Here is a 24,318-nt window from a genome sequence, read left to right as displayed (position 1 = left end):
AAGGTCATCAGTAAGTAAGCTAGCAGTCTTACACCTATCTAAGGTCATCAATAAGTAAGCTAGCAGTCTTACACCTATCTAAGGTCATCAGTAAGTAAGCTAGCAGTCTTACACCTATCTAAGGTCATCAATAAGTAAGCTAGCAGTCTTACGCCTATCTAAGGTCATCAGTAAGTAAGCTAGCAGTCTTACACCTATCTAAGGTCATCAGTAAGTAAGCTAGCAGTCTTACACCTATCTAAGGTCATCAGTAAGTAAGCTAGCAGTCTTACACCTATCTAAGGTCATCAGTAAGTAAGCTAGCAGTCTTACACCTATCTAAGGTCATCAGTAAGTAAGCTAGCAGTCTTACGCCTATCTAAGGTCATCAGTAAGTAAGCTAGCAGTCTTACGCCTATCTAAGGTCATCAGTAAGTAAGCTAGCAGTCTTACACCTATCTAAGGTCATCAGTAAGTAAGCTAGCAGTCTTACACCTATCTAAGGTCATCAATAAGTAAGCTAGCAGTCTTACGCCTATCTAAGGTCATCAGTAAGTAAGCTAGCAGTCTTACACCTATCTAAGGTCATCAATAAGTAAGCTAACAGTCTTACACCTATCTAAGGTCATCAGTAAGTAAGCTAGCAGTCTTACACCTATCTAAGGTCATCAATAAGTAAGCTAGCAGTCTTACACCTATCTAAGGTCATCAGTAAGTAAGCTAGCAGTCTTACACCTATCTAAGGTCATCAATAAGTAAGCTAGCAGTCTTACACCTATCTAAGGTCATCAGTAAGTAAGCTAGCAGTCTTACACCTATCTAAGGTCATCAATAAGTAAGCTAGCAGTCTTACACCTATCTAAGGTCATCAGTAAGTAAGCTAGCAGTCTTACACCTATCTAAGGTCATCAATAAGTAAGCTAGCAGTCTTACACCTATCTAAGGTCATCAGTAAGTAAGCTAGCAGTCTTACACCTATCTAAGGTCATCAATAAGTAAGCTAGCAGTCTTACGCCTATCTAAGGTCATCAGTAAGTAAGCTAGCAGTCTTACACCTATCTAAGGTCATCAGTAAGTAAGCTAGCAGTCTTACACCTATCTAAGGTCATCAGTAAGTAAGCTAGCAGTCTTACACCTATCTAAGGTCATCAGTAAGTAAGCTAGCAGTCTTACACCTATCTAAGGTCATCAGTAAGTAAGCTAGCAGTCTTACGCCTATCTAAGGTCATCAGTAAGTAAGCTAGCAGTCTTACGCCTATCTAAGGTCATCAGTAAGTAAGCTAGCAGTCTTACACCTATCTAAGGTCATCTACAAGTAAGCTAGCAGTCTTACACCTATCTAAGGTCATCAATAAGTAAGCTAGCAGTCTTACGCCTATCTAAGGTCATCAGTAAGTAAGCTAGCAGTCTTACACCTATCTAAGGTCATCAGTAAGTAAGCTAGCAGTCTTACACCTATCTAAGGTCATCAATAAGTAAGCTAGCAGTCTTACGCCTATCTAAGGTCATCAGTAAGTAAGCTAGCAGTCTTACACCTATCTAAGGTCATCTACAAGTAAGCTAGCAGTCTTACGCCTATCTAAGGTCATCAGTAAGTAAGCTAGCAGTCTTACGCCTATCTAAGGTCATCAGTAAGTAAGCTAGCAGTCTTACACCTATCTAAGGTCATCAGTAAGTAAGCTAGCAGTCTTACACCTATCTAAGGTCATCAGTAAGTAAGCTAGCAGTCTTACACCTATCTAAGGTCATCAATAAGTAAGCTAGCAGTCTTACACCTATCTAAGGTCATCAGTAAGTAAGCTAGCAGTCTTACACCTATCTAAGGTCATCAGTAAGTAAGCTAGCAGTCTTACGCCTATCTAAGGTCATCAGTAAGTAAGCTAGCAGTCTTACGCCTATCTAAGGTCATCAGTTTATATTCCATTTCATCTTATTCTACTTTGTATTTTATTCCACCGTAATTGTCTGTCCGTTAACACTTTCATTGCCAGCCATGCGGTGTGCCTTACCCCCCTTGAATGCCACCACCCACTTCAATGATAGAGCTCTCACATTTGCAAACGCATAAACTATGTCTTAAATTATGGCTATGTGTCTAATCTGGCCGTCTCTTATCAATGACTTGTTTGCAGTCAACATTGTCCAAACGGATTGTTTTTTAATCTGTTCATTTCCGTTTTATACCATTTTGAAAAACGCTTGTTTTTTTTTAAAGTTTCAGGAAAATATAAAGATTCTGTAGGCGGCTACGTGGCGTAGTGGGCAAGGCGCTCACCACGAATGCGGAGACGCTGGGCTCGCCTGTTCGAGCCCAGCGCTCCACATTGCTTTCATTTTAGCTGGTCGTTCATACTAATACACATTGGCCGTATTAGGGGGTGGGAAACTGATGGGTGGGGATCGGGCGCCTCCTACAGGTCGGTTGGTGCGCCTGCGCAGTAGAATCAGGAAGTGTCGGGGGCAGCGTGAGCCTCCCACGCGTTACTCCTCGCCACTGAGAGATCGAGCTGCGCAGGTGAAAAGATGCGACTGCTGTTACCTCAAGTACCGGAGGGGACTTGTGCTATGTATGACTTAGTCCACATTGCAGCCGGCTTGTGGGAGGCAAGAAACAGCGTCCGTGACAGGGGAGGGTTGAATTGGATGATACGAAATTGGGATGGGAGAAAATATAGAAAAATGGGAGAAAAAGTGGATACAAAATAAATAAAAAAATTCTGTGATAATCGCCCTTTACTGGAATATTCTGGAATACACAAAAAACGTTGTAATTTTTCGGCCTATTTATGAATCGTTTTCAAATAAATGCTAGATTATCGATAGCATATGTGTACTTATGCACGCTATAGAAGCGAGCTGAAAAATTTCCTCATTTCCTGATCAGCACACACACACAGACACACACACACACACATAGGGCACACGTTATCTCTGTGAAAAAAGCTCGGATTATCCTAAAACTGGTAAAATAGATTCCTTACCTCAGATCAGATGTTCTTCAAAAAGATTATTCCAATTCCTGAGCGCCATTCCAAATATCGATCGCGTTTATTGATACAACGCTGGGTACTGGAAATATGTATTCCACGCTGTTCTGGGGCTCGGCAATGAATCCGATCCCCTCGGGTGACTTGCCTGAGAAGTAAAATGAGGAAGCAGGATTCTATAGCGTGCATAAGATTGAATGTGTTTCATTCAATCCATTCCAAAGGGGTGCAGTACCACAGGGAGAGACGATAGGGGGCGGTATTTTCCCAATGGAGCTCAGAGAGAGTTTGCAGCACTAACGTGAGGCTAGATGAAATATGAATTCAAATCGCTAATAAAAAAAAGACGATCTCTCGTCGCTGGCACCCAACGATCGGCATGAACTAACGAGAAATCTCGTCGCTGGCAGTCAAAGTGTTAATGTCGCACCAAACGACCAAATCAGATTCCTTGTGTTGTGTGTGAAAACTACTCGGCAATAAGGACCTTTCTGACTCTTGATTCTGTTATTTCCCGTGTCCTAACCTGACCTCTACGTCTGACCCCTGACCTCTCTGTCTGACCCCTGTCCTCTCTGTCTGACACCTGTCCTAACCTGACCTCTCTGTCTGACCCCTGACCTCTCTGTTCTCTCTGTCTGACCCCTGTCCTAACCTGACCTCTCTGTCTGACCCCCGACCTCTCTGTCTGACCCCTGTCCTAACCCGACCTCTCTGTCTGACCCCTGTCCCAACCTGACCTCTACCTCTGACCCCTGTCCTAACCTGACCTCTACCTCTTGACCCCTGACCCCCGCAGCCCAGGCCCGAGAGCATATGATGAGCCCCACGGGTCCCAGCCCGAACCCCAACGTGCCGTCCGAGTACTGCAGCACCATCCCCCCCCTGCAGCAGGCGCGCGCCGCCGGGACCCTCAACTCCCCCCCGCCCACCGTCATGGTGCCCGTGTCCGTCCTCAAGCAGCCCAGCAACGACGGTACGAGTGGTGACCCCCCCCCCCCCACGCACGCACACACACACACATAGCCTGTCCGTTAACCCTTTCACTGCCACACGACAGCCGGTTATAACCCTTTCACTGTGACAATACAGAAGGTTAGCCCTTTACTATCACACAACCGACGGCGATGCTCCATCGTTAGCATCATTAGCTCCGCATTTGCGGAGCTAATGATGCTAACGATGGAGCATCGCCGTCGGTTGTGTGATAGTAAAGGGCTAACCTTCTGTCGTGTGGCAGTGAAAGGGTTAAGAAGACGCATGTCGGCCGGTAGCCTTTAGGGCTGTTTCCCCCCGAAGCCTGTTTTTGGGCTTCGAACTTCGTCCGGGTTTTTCGAACGGACGTTCGAACCTTCGTTTTTAATAACAATTTTACATTTTTTATTTTTTATTTTTTTATCCTCAAAATAAATCCTCAATTTAATCTTGTCTTTTTTTTTAAATTATTAAATCAACTTTCTTTAACACATTCGGGGCCATTGGGACCCGTCTAAGGCCAGCTTTTCATTACAAGTTTTCACGTGCGTGAGGTTGTTTGTAGAGCTAAATCTATATTTTATATTATTGCTATGTGTCCATTGTCATTGTCAATTGACAGTATAAACCATCCCTTCAATATGCCATAAAGAAATAATTTTTTCATCAATACGTTCCCGTTTTATAGCGTTGTGAATATGAACTATATACCGCAATGGTCTGGGGTAATTCCTGCAAAGCTAGTTATAGGGTAAGCTAATAACGTTAAATCGATTGGCGTTTCGGCCCTACACAAGCTAGAGTTAAAAATCAAAATGCATATGATCGGTATCATGTTCCACCATGAATGCATGAAAGGGGGGGCGGGGGAAGTCGTTTCTGATTATTGATTACCAATAACGGCATTCGTTATTGCAACATCATACGCTGACCGGGTGGATGGCTATGAGAGCAAGGCCCAATCAGACTGAAATTGACGTCAAATCGCTCTTACCTGTGGCCGGTTGGATTCCAAAAAGAGCGCTGTGATTGGCTTCTTCTCTTCGTCACATGCCTGGTGCGCCCAGCAATCACAGCGCTCCGGCATGTCACAATGCGGAAGAAAAAGAGTAAGCCATTTTGACACAACGCTACCTCAGTGATTTTTACTAGTTTATAAAAATGATTTAAAATGTTTATTAGCAACGCCGAGCTTTCAAACCACCCCGTATCTTTGTGTGAAACCCTCGTGCAACTGTGAGTACCTTTGAAATGTCTCTGTGATACTTGTATATGAACCGTTCGTCCAAAACCAGTCCATCATGGTGGATATTGCTTGCGTTCCCATAGAGGAGCAAGTGACCGTTGTATTCACTGGCCAAAGCATATTGGCGTGCATCAACGTCACAAGAGGGGCTAACCCTACTAGCCTTTGACTGTAAGAAGCGGCCGATAGGACCTTGACGCTGGCTCCACGCTGGCCTTGAAAAGACCGCCCCTGTCCTTGTGTGTTAGGTTGTGCTCGTGAGCAGAAGCGTGTGTGGTTTGCAGATGGCATCCTGCCCAATGGAGAGGTGGCCGATACGACCAAGCTGGCAGTGAGCGGCCGCCGGAGTTCCCAGGAGTCCAGCCCCGTCGCCCCGGACCCCCCCCCCATGGTGAGACTCGCACCCACAACCACACAGGCAGACCCCCCCCCCCCCCCCGCGGTGAGACTCGCACCCACAACCACACAGGCAGACCCCCCCCCCCCCCCGCGGTGAGACTCGCACCCACAACTACAGTTGTTCCCATACCGACACCAGTATCGGAAATGCCTCTGATACGGTCTAAGATGCTGGTATCGGCGACTACACGTAAAATCTATGCTCCGATCCCATTTGACGTAATTTATCAACAACACGCAGTATCCTCCTGCTGAGAGTGAGCATTATTTTTATTTATTTTTATTGATCTTTTTCCCCCTCCATTTTCCTCCGATTTTCTCCCATCCCAATGTTAGTCGTTATGCCAATTCCCAATCCCCTTCCTGGTCGCTGTGCACTTACCCCCCACAGTCGGTCTGGGAGAGTGGAGACTATCGCGTGCTTCCTCCGACACACGTCCAGCCAATCAACCGCTTCTTTTCACCTGGCAGCGTGGATATTCTCTGAGAGGGCGTAGCGTGTGGAAGGATCACACTATCCCACTTAGATCCTATCCGCGCTGAGCAGGCGCCCCGACCGAACTGTAGGAGTCGCTGTTTACAACGACCCGGACCCACCCCGCCAGCTTCTCCCACCCTCTAATACAGCCAATTGTATTAGTGTGAACGGCCAGCCAAGCTGGTGACAACCCCGGAGCTGTGAGCTGGATTCCAACAGGTGAATCCAGCGTCTCCGGGGTTGGTGACGAACGCAATCTCCGTTACGCCACCTGACCGCCCGGAGAGTGAGCATTATAATAGAATTAATCGAAATAAAAAATTTATTATTAATTCATTTATTTTTTATGTTTCTTTTTTTGCGTGTATTGTTTTTTATTGACCTATAGTCCATTCATGCTGAGTGAATCAGTTCCCCCTGCAGCCACATTTGTGTATTCAACATTTTTGGGGGAATTAACTGATAGAAAATGTATCTAAACACGACAGCCGGTTAACCCTTTCACTGTGACAATAATATACGGAATGCGGAGCTAATGATGCTAATGATGGAGCATCGCCGTCGGTTGTGTGATAGTAAAGGGTTAACCTTCTGTCGTGTGGCAGTGAAAGGGCTAATGCAGTTTTCCAATGCTCAAGTGCTCAAGAAAGCACATAAGATAAAAACATGTCCTTCATGTGTGTTTTTTTGACCTGCTGCCCTCAGGAAAGCGCTTTAGACAGCCTGCCTGTAAAACAAACGGAAGGAAATGTGGGTTTGTACCAGAGAGGCCATTCGACAGTTGAATGGCCACAGTACAAGGAAAGGTCAGTTTACTAACATGCCCCCTTTGACCCCCTGATTTGATTTTTTTTGACGAAAGTGCACTTTTTTTTAGCGCTTTTATAGAATAGAATAGAATAGATCTTTATTTGTCATTGTTGGTACAACAAAAATGTGTTAGGAACATCACCACTGGCATACAAACATAAGATATAGCATGTGCAAAATAATAATGTCAATAATAATAGTAATATAGTAATAAAGTATCAATGTAATAAAGTATCAATGTCCCAATGTCCCAATGTCCTCAATATATAACATACCATCATTGTCCCAAGTGCATTTAGTGCTAGTGCAAATAAATAAATATAAATATTTCCGTGACAGTCCAGTGAGTTAATGGAAGGAAGGGGGGGGGCTTTACAATTTGTTTGTTCCTCACATTTTTACCCGTTCACTCACACATTCACACACCGACGGCGGAGGCGACCATGCAAGGTGCCGACCTGCTCATCGGGAGCAATTAGGGGTTAAGTGTCTTGCTCAAGGAAACATCGACACATGCTGCCCGGGAGGAGCGGGAATCGAACCGGGAACCTCCTCCGGATTGCCAGACGACTGCTCTACCTCCTGAGCCACTGGCGCCCCTATTTATTTATTTATTGGACTTGACAGATCAACAGTGAAGGGATCCCGTTCTGGCAGTGTCATCATGTCTATTGTGCTTTGAAGTATGGCTGACCCCTATTAGTCGACTAATTGGTCGAAAGGGGCCGTAGTCGACTAGCCAACCTCTTAGTCGAATAGTAAAAAAGAAAATATATATATATTTTTTTTAGATTTTTTTTTATCATTCTTTCCAAAAGCAAAGAGGCCTAGAAGCGTGGCTAACGCTAATGGCGCGCATACCAGAGGCTAACTGCCTACGAAAACAGGCACAGAGGCACTGAAAGAGGATTTCACCATCTAATGAACACACTAGACTAGACAAATATCAAGATGTATCCATCAGTGGACCAATTGCATGCTTTTGCAGAGAACAAGAAGCCTTCAGTCGACTCCTTCAGACATTAAGCACCCCCACAGCCCAAATGGAATGATAAAAAAAATATATATATATTTTTTTAGTCGACCAATAGTCGAATAACGGCAAATTTTGGCCAATCATAGTCGACCATCCAAATCCTTAGACGGGGACAGCCCTACTTTGAAGTGTCACGTACTGTATGTCTCTTGTCCCTGTTCCGTCTTGTTTTGTCTTGAATGTGTAGCAGTTTGCCGTATCATGCTCTAAATTGCCCCTTGCGGGACCAATAAAGTTTTTTTAATTGAATTGAATTGACCCTGCTCCCCTCTCTCTCTCTCTCTCTCTCTCTCTCTCTCTCTCTCCAGCCCGGCCCAGGGGGGTCAGAGGTCAGTGGGGTGGTAGGAGGAGGCACCACCTCGGAGGCCCCTCCCAGAGCGGTGGAGGTGGTGCGCCCCCCGGTGTCGGGGCCCTGGGACTACGCCCTGCTCTGTGGGGTCGGGGCCTCCGTCCAGAGGGGCCCCAGCCTGCTGCCCGAGGACGAGGAGGGGCTGCCCCCCCTGCTCATCGCCACGGGAGACCACGAGGCCGGGGGAGGTGTGTGTGTCTGTGTGTGTGTGTCTGTGTGTGTGTGTATGTGTGTGTGGGTCTGTGTGTGTGTGTGTGTGTGTGTGTGTGTGTGTGTGTGTGTGTGTGTGTGTGTGTGTGTGTGCGTCTGTGTATCTGTGTGTGATTGATTTAGATCCATTATCTTTGCACAGCAGCACCTATTCTTCTTGGGGTCCAATAACTTACATCGTGACAACATACAAATATATACATTCATACTCGTCACAATATATTGACAAAAAACAATAAATAACACACCTAAACAACTATCAAATAGACAGGCTCCAACTGAATCCTGATTAATATGGTCTAATTAATAGATAATTATGCTAAATAATTTAATTTAATAGTGTGTGTGTGTGTTTGTGTGTGTGTGTGTGTGTGTGCGCGCACACGTGTGTTTTCCGCTTCACAACGCGGCACCTGATTGGACGAACTGTTTGTCTCCCAGACGTCCTGGTGGAGGAGCGCCCCGCCCCCTGCCAGATCCTGCTCCTGTTGGAAGAGGGTGGACCCCGACCTTTGACCTTTGTCCTTAACGCCAACTTGCTGGTCAACGTCAAGCTTGTTACATGTGAGTGGATGATGCGAGCCTCTAACCTCCTGTACATTTACCTTCAAACCGTAGTATTATTTATTATATTATTTTATTATTATTATTGGCACCGTTGGATCTCCCGTGAATCGATACTCGGTAGTACCGACGTGTTTCGGTAGGTACCTTTGTAAAAGTACCTAATTGGGTCCCCACCCCTCCCTCCTCACCCGTGTCTCCTCCCCGTCAGACTGCTCTCAGCGCTGCTGGTGCTTCGGCTCCAGTGGGCTGCAGGCGCTGGGCCAGAGGGAGCTGGTGTTCGTCCTGGAGTGTCTGCCGGACGAGAGGAGTCTCCCCAAGGACCTCTTCATGCTGTACCTCAACATCTACAAGGACGCCCTGAAAGGTGAAGGGTCAACACACATGCAACCTGCTCCTGCTCTCTCTCTCTGTAGACCTGCTCTCTCTCTGTAGACATGCTCTCTGTAGACCTTATTTTATTTATTTAAACCTTTATTTGACCAGGTAGTCACTTGAGATCAATGATCTCTTTTTCGAGCAAGACCTGGTCAAAATGGCAGCGAAACAAAAACTCAGAAAAAATAAACAACGCACATCCTCTGTTTCCTGGTGCTGAGCCAAACATTTACATTTAGTCATTTAGCTGAAAGCTTTTATCCGTGTTGCGTGTTTACAGTGTAGGTTAGTTTATTAGGACAAGTGCATGACAGTAAGGTTAGTCAGGGTTATATATATATATATATATTTTTTTTTTTTTTTTTTTTTAATTATCATTTCAGATAATGGTTGAAGTGAGTCTTTAGTCGACGGCGAAAGATTGGACGGGTTTCGGCTGTCCTAACTGGGGTGGGTAGTTCATTCCACCATTGTGGGGCAAGGACTGAGAATAGGCGACTTCTCTTTGATGACCCTCCCGGAGCTCGGATAGGAGTAGGTCTGAGGCGGCCAGAAGATGCAGAGCGTAGGGGTCTTGAGGGTGTGTAGTTAGCAGTGTTGTGCTAGTTACTGAAAAATAGTAACTCAGTTACTTTACTAGTTACTTCATTTCAAAGTAACTTCGTTACTGTACTAGTTACTTACACCCAAAAGTAATGAGTTACTGTGAAAAGTAACTATTTAGTTATTTAAAAAAAAAAAAAAAAAAAATTGCTCAAGTCCCATGCCCCATATACTCAAAATCGGTTGATCAACTTGACAGTTTCCATTCACATCACCGAACTCTGCTAAGCAATGTGGTCTAGAGTGTTTCATTATATATTCCCTCCCCGCTGTATGTATATTTCTCTCCCACCCACCCACCCCCTCCTAATGTACAGTCCCCTCCCCATCATATGTATATACTCTGTCAGGATCTAGGGGTAACAGTACTGTATATTTGAATACCGCTTATGTCACAAATGTATCAGTACTAAATACCTATATGTCCCTATGCCATAAATGTCATGTATGTTGTGTATGTCATAAATGTCTATATGAATTGAAAATGGGGGACCCTGATGGAAACAAGACAAACGTCTTTCTCAGGTCTGCATCCCCTTAACAATTGTATGTATTGAGCCGTACTGTATTGTACCCATTCTGCAATCTGTTAAATAAAGTTTTCATTCATTCATTCATTCATCCATTCATTAATTAATTCATAACCATCTTGCAGCGTTGTTTAATATATCAATCAAAGCATTGCAACGTTAGAATAGTTAGGATATCAATTGTGCATGAAAGGACTATATTTATATTGTTTGATTAGTATTATGAGATTCCCTGGCAGATTTCGTACAGTCAAAATCCGTTGATCTTGAGTTTCAGTGAACACATTGCACTCACCGTCACCAGTCTGCGGTGGTCGAGATGTAACGTTAGTCCAGTTGACTCCAGCAGCCCTTCAAACATGTTCTTTATCTCGTTTCCATGTTGTATATTAATTATCTCTCCAAGTAGTTGCTAAATGGTTTGTTAGTTCGTTATTATTACTGCGTTCTTATTATGTAGATTCATAGCGAGCGTCCTCTTGTTGTTTACTGTAGAGAGCGTCTATTTCTTTCAGAACGTCAGTGGCCAATCAGAAGTGCGAAAACCAGAATGAGGCTACGGAAAGAAATAATAATAATAATAATACTTCGTTTTATATAGCGCCTTTCAGTCTACAGTAAACAAAACAAACGCAGGCGAAATAAGGACGCTCGCTATGAATCTACATAAAAAGAACGCAGTAACGAACTAACAAACCATTCAGTAACGTAAGTAGCGTTACTGAATTTCAAAAGTAATGCGTTAGAGTACTAGTTGCGGCAAAAAGTAACTTTGTTTCTGTAACGCGTTACTTTGTAACGCGTTAGTCCCAACACTGGTAGTTAGAGACCATTGACCGGAGGTAGGCGGGATCGGTTCCCTTTGCTGCACGGTATGCTAATGTAGAAACAGTAATACATGAAACAAAGCGGGGCTCAGCTCAACTCACTTGATGCTCCGAGGTGTTTTAATTGTGACAAAATAACAGCAGTAGAAGCAGATACAACGTTTCGAGCGACCCTTCCGGTCTTTTTCAAGTATGCAAAAACAAACATACAATTGAACATTATTTGTTCAAATTTTGTTTTATTCAAGTTCAAGTTTAGTTTTATTTGTTACGTCTAAGGTACATGTACATTACAGTGAAACGCTTGGTTCTGTAGGAGCCCCCTGAGAATGTGCTGCTTCATACAGTAACGAGGTCAAAAGAATAAAGTCCAAAACTCCATACAAAATATACAATATACAAACTAAAGTACAGAATGAAGTACAAAATGCAAACAATGAGGTACAAAAATGCAAACGATTTTTTTGTATAAAAATGCGTCGTCTCTGTAACTGTGTTGTAGCCGTGGTCTTTGATTTCCATGTCCTCATGCCGGTTGTAGATCTAAAAACACGATTTCTTAACACCGGGGGGCGCCACTTCTTTTGTGCCTTTTCCAGGGAATTTGAACGACATTACAATGTTGTTGTAGTGACATCATACTTCTTTTAATCAGTGGTGCTCTCTCTGTCTGTCTGTCTGTCTGTCTGTCTGTCTGTCTGTCTGTCTGTCTGTCTGTCTGTCTGTCTGTCTGTCTGTCTGTCTGTCTGTCTGTCTGTCTGTCTGTCTCTCTCCCTCTCTCCCCTGCTCTCTCTCCTGTCTCTCTCTTTCTCTGTGTCTCTCTCTCTCTGTCTCTCTCTCTGTGTGTGTGTCTCTCTGTCTGTCTCTCTGTGTGTCTCTCTCTCTCTGTGTCTCTCTGTCTATCTGTCTCTCTCGCTCTCTGTTTCTCTCTCCCTCTCTCTCTGTCTCTATCTTTCCCTCCCTCTTCGTGTCTCTCTGTCTCTCTCTCTGTGTGTGTGTGTGTCTCTCTGTCTGTCTCTCTGTGTGTCTCTCTCTCTGTGTCTCTCTCGCTCTCTGTTTCTCTCTCCCTCTCTCTCTGTCTCTCTCTTTCCCTCCCTCTTCGTGTCTCTCTCTATCTCTCTCCCTCTGTCTCTCTGTCTCTCTCTCCCTCTCTGTGTCTCTATCTCTCTCTGTCTCTGTCTCTGTCTCTCTCTCTGTCTCTCTCCCTCCCTCTCTGTGTCTCTTTATCTCTCTCTCCCTCTGTCTCTCTCCCTCTGTGTCTCTCTCTGTCTCTCTCTTTCTCCATGTCTCTCTCTCCCTCTCTCTATGTACATTTTCATTTAGTCATTTAGCTGACGCTTTTATCCAAAGCGACTTACAAGTTCTGTACGACAAGACAGCAAGAAGGGTACAACTCTATCAGCTGAGTAACAATGTTCATCAAGTGTTGCGTGTTACAGTGTAGGTTAGTTTATTAGGACAAGTGCATGACATTAAGGTTAGTCAGGGTTAGATTTTTTTTATTTTTATTTTTTTTAATCATTTCAGATAGTGGTTGAAGAAGTGCGTCTTTAGTCGACGGCGAAAGATTGGACGTGTTTCGGCTGTCCTAACTGGGATGGGTAGTTCATTCCACCATTGTGGGGCAAGGACTGAGAATAGGCGGCTTCTCTTTGATGACCCTCCGGGAGCTTGGATAGGAGTAGGTCTGAGGCGGCCAGAAGATGCAGAGCGTAGGGGTCTTGAGGGTGTGTAGTTAGAGACCATTGACCGGAGGTAGGCGGGAGCGGTTCCCTTTGCTGCACGGTATGCTAGGTCGAGGGCCTTGAAGCGGATACGTGCAGCAATGGGGAGCCAGTGCAGGTCCCTAAGAAGTGGGGTGACATGGGCCGACTTCGGTAGGTTTGAGATCAGACGGGCCGCTGCGTTCTGAATGAGTTGAAGAGGCTTGGTGGCAGTGGCCGGGAGGCCAGCTAGCAGTGCGTTGCAGTAGTCGAGGCGGGAGATGACTCTCTCTATGTGTCTCTCTGTCTCTCTCTCTCTCTCTCTCTCTGGCAAATCCTCTTGTTTCTTGTTGCTTCGACTATGCTATCTGTTCTTGGTACGGAGGTCTGACCAAAGTTTTAAAAGATAAGTTACAGGTTTCCCAGAACAATCAGATTAACTCTGGACTAGCCTCCAGAGCACATGTGGGCAAACAACACTTCCAGTTGTTGGGCGGGCTCCCTCTGGAAGCCAGGTCTGTTCAACTTCAGCTCAACATAGTTCACAACATTTAAAACAATAGGGCCCCCACTTATCTTACAAATTATTTTCAGTGGAACAGGGACATGCATAGCCATAACACCAGAGCCAGCGTTGCTGACCTGCGTATTCCAAGGTTCAAAACAAATATGGGCAAATGTTCTTTTAAATTCTTGGGAGCCACAAATTGGAATTTGCCACCTTCACAGCTAAAATGCATCAGTAGCCGAAACAATTTTAAGAAGAAAGTCAAATCATGGCTCCTCGACAATGTTAAAAACTAGATTTTAAAATGCATGAAAATGTTGTCTGATACATTGTTGCCTGTGGCTACGTTTGTACTGCATTTAAAATGTTCATGTCTATGTAGTTTGTCAAATTGTTATTTGTGGTCATGTTTTGTATTGCTTGTCTGTCTGTCTGAAGGCCTCTACATGCTACAGCAAATTCAAAGCAACTTCGACACAACATCGACAAAGCAACGGTGTTGCAGACACTCTACCTTTATGCTTCTGCAAAATCAACGCGCAGCCTATGTAACATTGTACCCCGTATGTAGCTAGGTTCCCTAGATAGATGACGCTTCCCTTCTCAACCAACCCATTGATAAAAGCAGAAAAATAAGCATAATTTGTACTTCCGGGCGGGGGGTTTCAAAATAAAAGAGCGAGTCTAAAAGCACCGTAAATACGTTTATTTTTTACAATATCTAACGTTACACGAACCTAAACTAATCTAAAGTTAGTTTAGGTTCGTGTTAACGTTAGATAATGTACAAAATAAACTTATTTCCGGTGCTTTTAGTCGTCGCTCTTTTATTTTGAAATTCCCCGACCGGAAGTATTATAGTGTCTATTGCTAGCAGCTTAACTTTTGTCAGCCGGTTCTTTGCTTTTTAACGTAATTTCATTAGTTTCCAATGGAGAGGAGAGAAAGACCGGCTCACATGCAGCTCAAACTACCTATTGGAATAAATTTATTGATTGATGTTTAACTTGTCCCTGTGTGTGTCCAGTCATTTCGACTAGCAAACGTTGTATTTAACGTTAAAGTTACCTCAGGATAACATTGTATTTAGTTGGTTAGCTATGTAGCTATAGCATTTTGTATAGCACCAATGCTAGCTGGCTGGCTACAGCTTTATTTACTAAATTATGGAGGCTTTTTTATCGTCAAGGTAAGAGAGGATTTGTCATGATCAACTGAAGGCGTATGCTATGGAACAATATGTGCTTGGGTTTTCAGAAAAAGGCCAGCTATGTGACGCTAATTATTTAGCATCAACGCTGGCTGGCTACAACAATGGCGGATGGTATTCTCTGCGAGACCTATATTATTCTATGACAGCCCCGCCCCCATTCGCTAACCAACCAATCACTGCTACGCAATATCAACGCAACGGTTGTTTAGGTTAGATTTTGGAGACATGTACGCAGATTCCTCGCAACACAGTCTACAAGACCCTAAACAACAACCGCGCTGAAATCGCGCTGATGTTGTGTTGAAGTTGCTTTGAAGTTGCTGTAGCATGTAGAGGCCTTGAGACCAAGGACCACAATGGAAATAATAAGTCTTGACTTTTTTGTGTAGCATCCTTGAAGTTTTTCTGGAATCTTGTATTTTTTATTTTTTAATATTTATTTTATATATATAGATTTTTTTTTATTATTATCTTTTCCCCCCTCCTTTTTCCGATTTTTTTCTCCCATCCCACTGTTAGTCGTTATGCCAATTCCCAACCCCCTTCCTGGTTGTTGCGCACCCCCCCCTACTGTTGGTCCGGGAGGCCGGAGACTGTCGCATGCTTTCCTCCGACACATGTGCAGCCAGCCTGGCCGCGCAGATTCTCACCGGGAGAGTGTAACGTGTGGAAGGTCACACTACCTTTCTCCAGATCCTACCCTCGCTGTGCAGGCGCCCCGACCGAACTGTAGGGGTCGCTGTCCACAACGCCCAGGACCCACCCGCCAGCTTTCCCCACCCCTTAACACAGCCAATTGTATTAGTGTGAACGGCCAGCCAAGCTGGTGACAACGCCGGGAGCTGGATTCGAACACGCGAACCCAGCGTCTCCAGCGTTGGTGACGAACGCAATCTCCGCTACGCCACCTGACCGCCCTGGAATCTTGTATTTAAATTTTTTTTCTAATAAAATAAAATAAAACTATCTCTCTCTCTCCTCTCTCTCGCTCCACCCCCCCCCCCCCCCCACAGGGAGGTACGTGGAGGACATGGGTAACGTGACGTTCACCAGCAGCTTCCTGGGCAGCAGGGAGCACGGTGGGATGCTGTTCTTCTCGCCCAGCTGCCAGCCCCTGGAGGACCTGACGCTGCCCTCGCAGCCCTTCCTCTGCGGGCTGCTCATCCAGCGGCTGGAGGTGCCCTGGGCCAAGGTGTTCCCCCTGAGGCTGCTGCTGCGGCTGGGCGCGGAGCACAGCGGTGCGTGGTGGGGCTCTCTGTCAGGGGTGTAACTAGTGATGCACGATATATCGGCCGATATGGCCGTTTTTTTACACATCGGTATCGGTCCGATATCAAGATATGGCAGATATAAAAATATATATATATATTTTTTATACATGTTTTGGCCTTAAATAGTTTCAAAATATCAGTCATTTCTGAAAATAAGTTACAAAAGTTAAACAAATTATGTGTTTTGGAAAATAGCTCTTTATTTGATTATCATAAAAAAGTTTTTTCTATACAGAGATATCGGTAAATATCCGACAGAACAGCAATATTAATATCGGTTATCCGTATCGGCCACAATTTTCACATCGGTGCATCACTAATGTGACGATTCAACTGCATCGATTTGAAATTGTTAGAATCGATTTATAATCGAAATGAATCGAGAAGAGAAAAAAAAGGTAATTTTCTTTTTTCTTTTTTTGTGTGTATTGTGTTTTTTTTTTTTTTTTTTACTTAATTTTTTTAGCGTTTATCGCTTTTCTGGTCAAGCATGACCGACAGTTGTAGGGTGAAACGGGAGAGAGAGCAGGGGGAGACATTCGGCAAATGACGGCGAGTCCGGGAATCGAACTCGGAGTCAACCAGATCCGTGACGCAGCACGGAGTCCCGCGACGCAGCGCGGTAACATGGTGTGCTACTGGAGCACCCCTGTGTGTATTGTTTTTATTGACCTATAGTCCATTCATGCTGAGTGAATCGGTTCCCCCTGCAGCCACATTTGTGTATTCAAATTTTTTGGGGGGAATTAACTGATAGAAAATGTACCGAAAATGTATCGAATCGAATCGTGGTCAAATGAAGGGATTTCACGATGCATTGAATCGTCGCCTGAATAATCGTAATCTAAATTAATCGCTGTGAGGTCGCATCGTGACACCCCTACTCTCTGTAGACCTGCTCTCTTCAGTCAGTGGTATTGATCACCATGGTAACCGAGTGTTTCCCCTTGCAGTGTATCCATGGTAACCGTGTGTTTGTTTTCCCCTTGCAGTGTATCCGACCACGCTGGTCAGCGTTCGCTTCCGGGACTCGGTGTACCGGGAGACGGGACACACCATCATGAACCTGCTGGCTGTAAGTGCCACGAACACACAACACCACACCTCTACTGTACGTACAGTATCCTCGTCTCTTCTTACCGTATAGCTGTTCTCGCTTGGGATCATTAATGGGGGTGAGGCGGCCGGCAGATGCTATCAAAGTAGTGTCCGGGGGTTTTTCAGTTAAAATGCGTTTACTACAGTGGAGAGAGAGGGTGTCGTCTTGCTTTGTGTCGTCGGTAAGAGGAGTGAGTGAATCCGTCACTGCCCTCTGGTGTCCAGTGACGGTATCGCACGTTGCAGCCCATCAATGCTCTTTAACCCTTTCATTGCCACACGACAGAAGGTTAGCCCTTTACTATCGCACAACCGACGGCGATGCTCCATCATTAGCATCATTAGCTCCGCATTTGCTAATGATGGAGCATCGCCGTCAGTTGTGTGATAGTAAAGGGGCTAACCTTCTGTATTGTCACAGTGAAAGGGTTAAAGAGCATTGAGGGGCTGCAACGTGCGATACCGTCACTGGACACCAGAGGGCTCCCAGGTCAGCTCAGACCAGAGCCCTCTGGACGCCATGTTCACCCCGTGGAGATCACTGCTGCTCCCAGGTCAGCTCGGACCAGAGCCCTCTGGACGCCATGTTCACCCTGCGTGGAGATCACTGCTGCTCCCAGGTCAGCTCAGACCAGAGCCCTCTGGACGCCATGTTCACCCTGCGTGGAGATCACTGCTGCTCCCAGGTCAGCTCAGACCAGAGCCCTCTGGACGCCATGTTCACCCTCCGTGGAGCTCACTGCTGCTCCCAGGTCAGCTCAGACCAGAGCCCTCTGGACGCCATGTTCACCCCGTGGAGATCACTGCTGCTCCCAGGTCAGCTCGGACCAGAGCCCTCTGGACGCCATGTTCACCCTCCGTGGAGATCACTGCTGCTCCCAGGTCAGCTCGGACCAGAGCCCTCTGGACGCCATGTTCACCCTGCGTGGAGATCACTGCTGCTCCCAGGTCAGCTCAGACCAGAGCCCTCTGGACGCCATGTTCACCCTCCGTGGAGATAACTGCTGCTCCCAGGTCAGCTCGGACCAGAGCCCTCTGGACGCCATGTTCTCGCCACCTCGTCATAGTGAGTCATAACTAAGCCACTGAAACCTCGCTGTCCAAACCCTGGTAATAAAGGTCTCTGGCTCGGCCCGGGTGGCAGATCAAATCAAATCAAATCAATCATGTATTTGTAAAGCCCGACAACTAGGGTTGGGCACCGAGAACCGGTTCTAATAGGAACCGGTTCCTAACATATTTGCATTTCGATTCTTAATTTTTCTATTCTTAAAAAAAATATATCTTTTATTTAATATTTTTTTACTTTGTTAATGAATACCCTAGTTACAGTACAGCAACCAAATGAAACTGTCAAGTCAACTGACAATGTGAATAGTATGATTTTTTTTTAGAAAAAAAAACCTGCACCTCAAAGAATCGTAATCGAGACTTGTTTAGAACAGGAATCGAAATGGAGAATCGGAATCGGAATCGTTCAAATCCAAACGATGCCCAACCCTACGGCGACAAGTTCGCCAACAACACACGTTAATGTCCCCATGGGCCGGACACGTCTTCTACAAGAAGTCAAGAAGAAACATCACAATAAATCCAGAACAAAACGAGTCAAGAAACGACCGCCTCAGCAGCATCACGCATCAACTGTAATGTGGAGTGGACTTAAACATATTTACAATTAGCATTTTATAAAGTAGAACTGTAATGTTTACTTTCTCAGTCAGCGCTAAGTGCAGCATAAAGTCAAGTCCATGCCGCTTCTGCCGCGCGAGCGTCAACACACAGGCGAGCGTCAACACACAGGCGAGCTGTAGCGGCAGCGCTGGATAAGGGGGCGTGCTAGCGCGGGTCACGTGGCCAATCAGAGGAACCCGGAAACCGAGCTCCGTTGCGGAAAGTATAGACGCAGCCCCTCCTCCGGTGTCCGGCGAGGCCTGTTTACGCCACGCCTCCTGGTGAACACTAAACAGACTCTTCTCTTCGTCTCCCCCCCCCCTCTCTCTCTCTCCCCCCTCTCCTCCCCCACAGGACCTGAGGAACTACCAGTACAGCCTGCCGGCCGTCGCAGGACTGAGGATCCACATGGAGATGGGCCACAGCTACATCGACATCCCCAAGAGCAGGTTCAACGAGGTGAGGGGGGGGGGGGGGGGGGGGGGGGGGGGGAGCGAGAGGAGGGAGGGAGAGAGAGGGGGGAGGGGAGAGATGGAGGGAGAGGGGGGGGAGAGGGGGGGGAGAGAGAGAGAGACACACACACAGAGGGAGAGAGATAGACACACAGAGGGAGAGAGAGAGAGAGAGACACACAGAGGGGGGGGGGGGGGGGGGGGAAGAGAGAGAGAGGAGGGGGAGAGAGAGAGGAGGGACGGTGAGAGAGGGGGGGGAGAGGGAGAGAGGGGGGAGAGAGAGGAGGGGGGGGGGGGGAGGGAGAGAGAGGAGGGAGGGAGCGAGAGGAGGGAGGGAGAGAGAGGGGGGAGGGGAGAGATGGAGGGAGAGGGGGGGGAGAGAGAGAGAGACACACACACAGAGGGAGAGAGATAGACACACAGAGGGAGAGAGAGAGAGAGAGACACAGAGGGAGAGAGAGATAGACACACAGAGGGAGAGAGGGACGCACACAGAGGGAGAGAGAGAGAGACACACACAGATGGAGAGAGAGACACACACAGAGGGAGAGAGGGACGCACACAGAGGGAGAGAGAGAGAGACACACACAGAGGGAGAGAGAGATAGACACACGACACACAGAGGGAGAGAGAGACGCACACAGAGGGAGAGAGAGAGAGACACACACAGACACAGATGGAGAGAGAGACACACACAGAGGGAGAGAGGGACGCACACAGAGGGAGAGAGAGAGAGACACACACAGAGGGAGAGAGAGACACAGAGGGAGAGAGAGATAGACACACAGAGGGAGAGAGGGACGCACACAGAGGGAGAGAGAGAGAGACACACACAGAGGGAGAGAGAGACACACACACAGAGGGAGAGAGAGAGAGACACACACAGAGGGAGAGAGAGACACACACAGAGGGAGAGAGAGAGAGACACACACAGAGGGAGAGAGACACACACAGAGGGGGAGAGAGAGGGAGAAAGAGAGACAGAGGGAGGGAGGGAGAGAGACACAGGGAGAGAGAGAGATTCAACGTGTGTTTACGTGTGTGTGTGTGTGTGTGTGTGTGTGTGTGTGTGTGTGTGTGTGTGTGTGTGTGTGTGTGTGTGTGTGTGTGTGTGTGTGTGTGTACAGATGCTCAAGGTGGTGAATGCGTCTAACGAGCACGTCATCAGCGTTGGAGCCACTCTCAGCTCCGAGGCCGACGCCCACCTGGTCTGCTTCCAGAACGAGGAGGGAAACTACCAGACGCAGGCCAACAGCAAGCCTGGCAAGACACGCACAGGTCTGACCCCCACCTGAGTTAGGGTCAGCCCCCCCTACCCTGACCAGCCCCCCCCCACCCTGACCAGCCCCTCCTACCCCGACCAGCCCCTCCCACCCTGACCAGCCCCCCACCACCCTGACCAGCCCCCCCCACCCTGACCATGGTATTGCTGTCTATGTGAGTTATTACAAACGTTGAATCCTGGTGTGTTGGTTTCAGTGACGGGGGCCAGTTTCGTGGTGTTCAACGGAGCTCTGAAGGCGTCCTCAGGCTTCATCGCCAAGTCCAGCATCGTGGAGGGTGAGTTAACCCTTAACAGGCGCCCCCCCCCCCAAAAGTGGCCGTTTTCGTTTCTTTTGAGGACTGCATTACTTTGCAAGCCAAAATACTATACTTTATACTTATAGCACATGCATGAGCCTGGTCTCGTTTGAAAGATAACATTCTGAAGTTTCAGATACAATAAAGAAAATTCTAACTTTTAGTGCTAATGAAGTAACACAGGTCTGAACTTGAGTTGTATAAAAACGTGTTACTCACGTTATTCTGTAGTAGTTGCAATATCCAGAAGTAGTATATCCATAGCCTGAAGTCTTATGTCCAAATTTCATAAAGATCCGTTCAGAAATGAGTGATTAGGAGCGATTTTGGTAAACTGGGAGAGAGAAACAAGCTCTGCCGGTTTCAGTTTTCTCATCGACTCCAATGCATTCCGCTGTTTTTTCTCTTCCTGTTTCCGCTTGTGACTTTTCACCTAGATCCCTGATTCGCTCATTCCCACGTGGGGTATCCTTGGAAAGCCACACTCATTGGTTACAACCCTGTCCCATAATCTTCGAGATCGCCAAATGATTGACGGAGCTAGAGCCTCGAGAGTCGGGGGTGGTATTCTTAAAATAAAGTGTAAAGTGTAAATAAAGTGTAAAGTGCCTCACATATCGGCATGTAACTCGAGAACCACTGAACAGATTTTGTCGCCTGAAACAGCAATCAATGGGCAACAAATAGGGCATTAATTCATAACACTTTGAGTGCCACGGGTCCGGTGCCCCGGAACCCCGTTGCGTGCCACCACCCACTTCAATGACAGAGCTCTCATATTTGCGAACGCATTAACTATATCTTAAATTATGGCTATGTGTCTAATATGGCCGTCGCTTATCAATGACTTGTTTCCAGTCAACATTGTCGAAACGGATTGTTTTTTAATCTGTTCATTTCCGTTTTATACCATTTTGAAAAACGCTAGTTTTTGAAAGATTCAGAAGATTCTGTGATAAACGCCCTTTACTGGAATACACAAAACATGTTGTCATTTTTCGGCTGATTTATGAATCGTTTTCAAATAAATGCTAGATTATCGATAGTATATGTGTACTTATGCACGTTATAGAAGCGGGCTGAAAAATCGATTATCTTATTTCCTGATCAGCTACACACACTCACAGCCACATACACACAAATGGCACACGCTGATATATAGGTGAAAACAGCTCTGATTATCCCAAGACTGGTAAAATAGATTCCTTACCTCAGATCAGATGTTCTCCAAAAAGATTATTCCAATTCCTGATCGCCATTCCAAATATCGATCGTGTTTATTGATCCAACGCTGGGTACTGGAAACACACATTCTCCGCTGTTCTGGTGGTGGGCGATTACTTGGATCGTCTCCGGTTACTTGTCTGACGAGTCAAATGTGGAAGCAGGACTTTTTTTTCTCCATGCATTTCATTCAATCCAATCCAAAGGGGTGCAGTACCATCCGGAGAGACGATAGGGGGCGGTATTTTCCCTGTTCGAGTTCAGACAGATCCCCACTGGTAACGTGAGGCTAGATTGATGAAAAATGAATGAAAATCGATAATAAAAAAAAAATAAAACAAGATCTCTCCGTCGTTGGCATGAGCTAACGAGAAATCTCGTCGTTGGCACTCAAAGTCTTAATGGGCCGTTGCACATTAACCCTTTCACTGCCACACAACAGCAGGTTAACCCTTTCACTGCCACACTACAGAAGGTTAACCGTCGGTAGTGTGATAGTAAAGGGTTAACCGTCTGTAGTGTGGCAGTGAAAGGGTTAAGAGTTTATCTCAAGTTCACCAAGTTGTGTGTGTGTGTGTGTCTCTCTCTCAGACGGGTTGATGGTGCAGATCCCTCCGGAGACCATGGAGTCGCTGCGCACCGCCCTCCGGGAGCAGACGGACTTCCACATCCCCTGCGGCAAGAGTGACGGTGGGGAGCTGCGGGAGAACGTCACCGTGCGCTGGGTGGACTGGAGCGCTCCTGTGAACCAGGGGTGAGAGACACACACACACACACACACACACACACACAGGGTCAGAGACACACACACACACACAGGGTCAGAGACCTGCAATGCGGAGCTAATGATGCTAATGATGGAGCATCGCTGTCGGTTGTGTGATAGTAAAGGGCTAACCTTCTGTATTGTCACAGTGAAAGGGTTAACCGGCTGTCGTGTGGCAGTGAAAGGGTTAAAGTGCGTGTGTGCTGTGAGTGTAGATGATGGTTTGTTACATAGTGTCATTGTCATTGAGCATCCTGATGGCCTGGGGATAGAAGCTCCTTCTGAGTCTCTCTGTACCGGCCATGAGACTCCGGTAGCGCTTGCCTGGGGATAGAAGCTCCTTCTGAGTCTCTCTGTACTGACCATGAGACTCTGGTAGCACTTGCCTGGGGATAGAAGCTCCTTCTGAGTCTCTCTGTACCGGCCATGAGACTCCGGTAGCGCTTGCCTGACCGCAGCAGTGCAAAGAGGCAGTTGTTTGGTTGGCTGGAGTCTTTGGTTATTCTCATGACCCTTGACCCCTGCAGGGTGAGCAGTGCAGTAATAAAGAAGTTGACCCTTGACCCCTGCAGGGTCAGCAGTGCGGTGGACAGCACGTCTCTGGAGGGCGTCCACAGCGTGAGGAGGCAGCAGGACACGCCCTTCTGTTCTGAGGGCCACAGCATCACGTGCACCGAGGTGAGACACACACACACACACACACACACACACACACACACACACACACACACACACACACACACACACAGCATCACATGCACCGAGGTGAGACACACACACACACACACACACACACACACACACACACACACACACACACAGCATCACGTGCACCGAGGTGAGACACACACACACACACACACACACACACACACACACACACACACACACACACACACACAGCATCACATGCACCGAGGTGAGACACACACACACACACACACACACACACACACAGCATCACGTGCACCGAGGTGAGACACACACACACACACACACACACACACACACACACACACACACACACACACACACACACACACACACACACACACACACACAGCATCACATGCACCGAGGTGAGACACACACACACACACACACACACACACACACACACACACAGCATCACGTGCACCGAGGTGAGACACACACACACACACACACACACACACACACACACACACACAGCATCACGTGCACCGAGGTGAGACACACACACACACACACACACAGCATCACGTGCACCGAGGTGAGACACACACACACACACACACACACACACACACACACACACACAGCATCACGTGCACCGAGGTGAGACACACACACACACACACACAGCATCACAGATATATAGACGAGACAGATATAATGATGTAGTATAAGGAGGTAACTTACCAATAATGATGTAGTATAAGGAGGTAGCTTACCAATAATGATGTAGTATAAGGAGG

The 24,318-nt window shown here is 46.7% G+C and overlaps 1 protein-coding gene across 1 annotated transcript in view; it reads left to right on the top strand.

The window, feature by feature from the left end:
• The window catches only part of zfyve16 (zinc finger, FYVE domain containing 16), a 62,650-nt gene that overhangs the window by 28,678 nt on the left and 9,654 nt on the right, over window positions 1-24,318 (top strand). The window contains exons 5-16 of the mRNA XM_084324157.1: window positions 3,766-3,942; window positions 5,436-5,578; window positions 8,219-8,447; window positions 8,911-9,033; window positions 9,245-9,400; window positions 15,809-16,033; window positions 17,059-17,141; window positions 19,193-19,297; window positions 20,418-20,568; window positions 20,770-20,850; window positions 22,687-22,849; window positions 23,434-23,539. Of these exons, the coding sequence (XP_084180283.1) occupies window positions 3,766-3,942; window positions 5,436-5,578; window positions 8,219-8,447; window positions 8,911-9,033; window positions 9,245-9,400; window positions 15,809-16,033; window positions 17,059-17,141; window positions 19,193-19,297; window positions 20,418-20,568; window positions 20,770-20,850; window positions 22,687-22,849; window positions 23,434-23,539 (1,742 nt within the window). The remainder of the gene's footprint in view (window positions 1-3,765; window positions 3,943-5,435; window positions 5,579-8,218; window positions 8,448-8,910; window positions 9,034-9,244; window positions 9,401-15,808; window positions 16,034-17,058; window positions 17,142-19,192; window positions 19,298-20,417; window positions 20,569-20,769; window positions 20,851-22,686; window positions 22,850-23,433; window positions 23,540-24,318) is intronic.

Source organism: Notolepis coatsorum (genome assembly GCF_963971535.1).
Source record: "Notolepis coatsorum genome assembly, chromosome: 11".
NCBI lineage: Eukaryota > Metazoa > Chordata > Actinopteri > Aulopiformes > Paralepididae > Notolepis > Notolepis coatsorum.
This window is presented reverse-complemented; position numbering and strand designations above follow the sequence as displayed.